Genomic DNA, 3,876 nt, shown 5'->3' with positions numbered 1-3,876 from the left:
CACATAATCAACTGCTAACAGGATATACTCATTATTGTATGATGGTGGAAATGGACCCATGAAGTCAATGCCCCAAACATCAAAAAACTCAACTTCCAAAATCACATTGAGGGGCATCTCATCGCCTTGAGATACTACCAGTGCGCTGACACCGATCACAAGCCTTCACAAACGAATTAGCCTCCTTAAATAGGTTTGGCCAATAGAAACCACTTTGCAATACCTTAGCTACTGCTCTTGTTGCTCCAAAATGCCCACCACATTGTAAATTGTGGCAATGGGCAAGAATAGAATGCATCTCATCCTTAGGTACACAACATCGAATGACTTGGTCAACACAATGCCTATAGAGAATAGGCTCTTCCCAATAGTAATGCTTCACCTCAAAGTAAAATTTCTTTAACTGTTTCCTCGTTAGTTCAAGAGGTACAATCTTTGCAACAAGAAAATTCACAAAATTAGCAAACCAAGGCACAAGAGAATTTTCACTCACCCCAAATAACTGTTCATCTGGAAAGAAATCATTAGTCTGCACAGCATTCTCATTCTGACTCTCTTCTACTTCAAGTCTTGACAAGTGATCAGCTACCAGGTTTTCAGTACCCTTTTTTTCACGAATCTCCATCTCAAACTCTCGTAGCAATAGAACCCATCTGATTAAGCGAGGCTTTGCATCCTTCTTTGTAATCAAATACTTGATAGCAGAGTGATCATTGTACACAATCTCCTTGTTACCAATTAGATACAGTTTGAACTTGTCAAAAGCAAATACTATGGATAGCAACTCCTTTTCTGTTGTGGCTGAGCCTCGTTAAGAGTTCTACTAGCATAGTAAATAGACCGTAATACCTTGTCAATACGCTGCCCCAAAACTGCGCCAACCACATAATCACTAGCTTCACACATCAATTAGAACGGTAAATCCCAATTTGGAGCCACCACAATAGGTGTAGTTGTCAGCTTCTCCTTCAGCACTTTAAAAGCATGCAAGCATTCTTCATTAAAATCAAAGGCAACACCGTTCATCAACAAAGTAGAAACAGGCTTTGAAATCTTCGAAAAGTCCTTAATGAATCTTTGGTAAAACCCAGCATGTCCTAGAAAACTTCTAATTCCCTTGACTGACATGGGCGGTGGAAGATATTCTATTGTAGAGATTTTTGCTCGGTCCACTTCAATACTTTTACTAGATACTTTGTGCCCAAGTACTATGCCTTGTTTTACCATAAAATGGCATTTTTCCCAATTTAACATCAGATTTTCTTTTCACAATGGTTCAATACATTCTCCAAGTTACCCAAACACATATCAAACGAAGAGCCAAAAACAGAAAAATCATCCATGAAAATGTCAATGTTCCTTTCCATCATATCCGGAAAGATAGCCATCATGCACCGTTGAAATATTGATGGTGCATTACATAGTCTGAATGGCATTCTCCTGAAAGCAAATGTGCCATATGGACATGTAAATGTTGTTTTCTCTTGGTCCTCTGGTGTGATGGAAATTTGATGATACCCTGAGTAACCATCTAAAAAGCAATAATACTCATTACCAGCTAACCTATCAAACATTTGATCAATAAAGGGAAGTGGGAAGAGATCTTTTCGTGCTGCCTTATTTAACTTTCGATAGTCAATACAAATGCGCCATCCGTTCACTGTTCGAGTTAGAATTAGCTCCTTATTTTCTTTTCTTACTACTATAATTCCATGCTTCTTTGGAACCACCTTTACTGGACTCACTAAAGCACCATCAGAAATTGGGTAGATCACCACGATGTCCAACCATTTAAGGATCTGCTCAAGTACAACCTCCTTCATAGCTGGATTGGGTCTTCTCTGAGCCTCTATAGATGACTTGCTATCTTCCTCCAATAAAATTTTATGCATGAATGTTGAAGGACTTATTCCTCTAATTTCCGCTAATGTCCACCCAATGGCCTATATATGAACCCGTAAAACCCTCAACAATTTCTCCAATTCAATTTTTGAGAGGTCAGCTGAAACAATTATAGGTAAGTATCTTTCTCATCCAAGTATGCATAACACTAATGATCCAGAAGAGCCTTTAATTCCAATTGCGGTGGCTGCTGAATAGATGTTAATGGTCGTTCGGGTCCCTCCGCCAACTCTTCAAACTTCTTCCTGTATGGTTGGTAAGAGTTAATCCAATTTACATATTCTCTCATCTCGACATCATCATCATCTTCCTCACCACCTATCAACACCGCCTCTAAGGCATCACTACTCACCCTTCTTTTCGAGACTGCTTTATCTATCATATCCACACTATAGCAACTATCACTAGCCCTCGGATACGCATTATCTTGAATACATTGAATACCACCTCATCTCCTTGAACCCGAAGCTTCAATTCACCCTTCTGAACATCAATGAGAGCTTGGCCCGTGGCTAGGAATGGTCTTCCAAGAATGATAGGCACGTCTGCATCTTCCTCCATATCAAGAACAATAAAATCAGCAAGAAAAATAAACTTATCCACCTTCATATGAACATATCATCAATGATACCCCTTGGATGCTTCACTGATCGATCTACCAACCATAGAGTAACTGTCGTTGGTCTTGCTTCACCCAAACCAAGTCTTCTGAACACAGATAAAGGCATCAGATTAATACTCGCCACCAAATCACACAAGCCATGCTTACACTCAAATTTTCCAATTGTGCAAGGTATAGTGAAGCTCCCCGGATCTCTCATCTTTTGGGGCAACTTCCTTTGCAATATTGCACTACATTCTTCAGTGAGTGCCACATTTTCATAGTCTTCCATCTTTATTTTCTTAGACAGAATCTCTTTCATGAATTTTACATAATTGGACATCTGCTCCAAAGCCTCAGCAAAAGGAATATTTGTAACACCCTGGATAACCAAGGCCATCACGCTGTGTGTTTTAAATAGTGCAAGACTTGCGAATCAAGTCATTTAAATGAAAATGTGATCCTAGAATCATAAATAAGTTAGGGTTAAAATATTTTGGCCATAAACAGACAATTTCTCATTAAAAAAAATGTTTGGTACATGGGATCCCAAAACAGAGCTTAAAGGACATACTTAAAAAATCTCCAAAAGTTCTAAATAATCAAGGCCACTCTAATGGCAAAATATACATTTTAGGTTTCTGTCCCTATACAACCCCTCGACCATGGCGGCTGAGCAGCTGACAATGTACACCTCGCCCCCAGAGCTCTCCAACTCATGGTTGAACCATCTTACCCTTGCCTTTACCCACACATTATAGCACCCGTGAGCCCAGGCCCAGTAAGAAAACTCTATCACATAGCATAAACAATCCAGACAATGAAATAATTCATAAGATATTAACCAAATATTTATCAGGCCATAACAGGTGCACGATAGTGACAACAAGCAAAGATTCATCAGTCTATCATCCAGGTATTTAACAAGCCATCAATATCATATTAGTAATAGTAATCACATTCATAATCAACAGTTTAACATAATCATCATACAATACTTAGGCTCAACGCTCTTAGGCCGCACCCTCTATTTAACCCACTGTCTCCAACTCACTTAGACCAAGCTCAGTGATTATATAATTAACCTCAGCTACCAGTGGCCGAGTCGTATCTTGTGCGCAATTATCAGTTTCGACATTCTTAGGCCGTTTATTTCATGCTCTCATGGCATATCATAATCATACAACAATCGCATTCAAATATAGGGAGCTTTTAGTCCCCTCACAGCCACACAAAAGGGTGCAGTTTTCTTACCTTGAATTCCAAGCGGAGAATGCGAAATGATTCAGAGCATGATCCTTGGCTCCGAGCCTTGGCAATAAACCTAGTCACAAACCATAAATGATACTTCGATGATTTTGAATTCCAAAGGA

At 39.3% G+C, this 3,876-nt stretch overlaps 2 protein-coding genes across 2 annotated transcripts; both read right to left on the bottom strand.

Annotated features, from left to right (window-relative positions):
* Window positions 1-909: 909 nt before the first annotated feature.
* Window positions 910-1,227, bottom strand: LOC133792327 (uncharacterized mitochondrial protein AtMg00860-like). The gene has a single exon (XM_062230229.1). The coding sequence runs from the start codon at window positions 1,225-1,227 to the stop codon at window positions 910-912; it is 318 nt and encodes a 105-aa protein (XP_062086213.1).
* Window positions 1,228-2,280: 1,053 nt separating this feature from the next.
* LOC133792325 (uncharacterized) lies at window positions 2,281-2,903 on the bottom strand. The gene is made up of 2 exons (XM_062230228.1): window positions 2,562-2,903; window positions 2,281-2,457 (listed from the first exon to the last, which is right to left on the bottom strand). Exons 1-2 carry the CDS (start codon window positions 2,901-2,903, stop codon window positions 2,281-2,283), a joined length of 519 nt encoding a protein of 172 aa, XP_062086212.1.
* Between the last annotated feature and the right edge of the window lie 973 nt (window positions 2,904-3,876).

Source organism: Humulus lupulus, chromosome 7, assembly GCF_963169125.1.
Source record: "Humulus lupulus chromosome 7, drHumLupu1.1, whole genome shotgun sequence".
NCBI classification, from domain to species: Eukaryota; Viridiplantae; Streptophyta; class Magnoliopsida; order Rosales; family Cannabaceae; genus Humulus; species Humulus lupulus.
The sequence above is the reverse complement of the archived record's forward strand: the minus strand, read 5'-3'. Positions and strand labels throughout refer to the sequence as shown.

What these genes read in the sequence shown, in the direction of transcription:
- LOC133792327 (XM_062230229.1), bottom strand. Translation starts at nt 1,227, where the DNA reads ATGGTAAAACAAGGCATAGTACTTGGGCACAAAGTATCTAGTAAAAGT.
- LOC133792325 (XM_062230228.1), bottom strand. Translation starts at nt 2,903, where the DNA reads ATGGCCTTGGTTATCCAGGGTGTTACAAATATTCCTTTTGCTGAGGCT. An exon ending in CGACAGTTACTCTATGGTTG is followed by an intron (nt 2,458 to 2,561) that starts GTAGATCGATCA and finishes CTTGATATGGAG; the next exon opens with GAAGATGCAGACGTGCCTAT.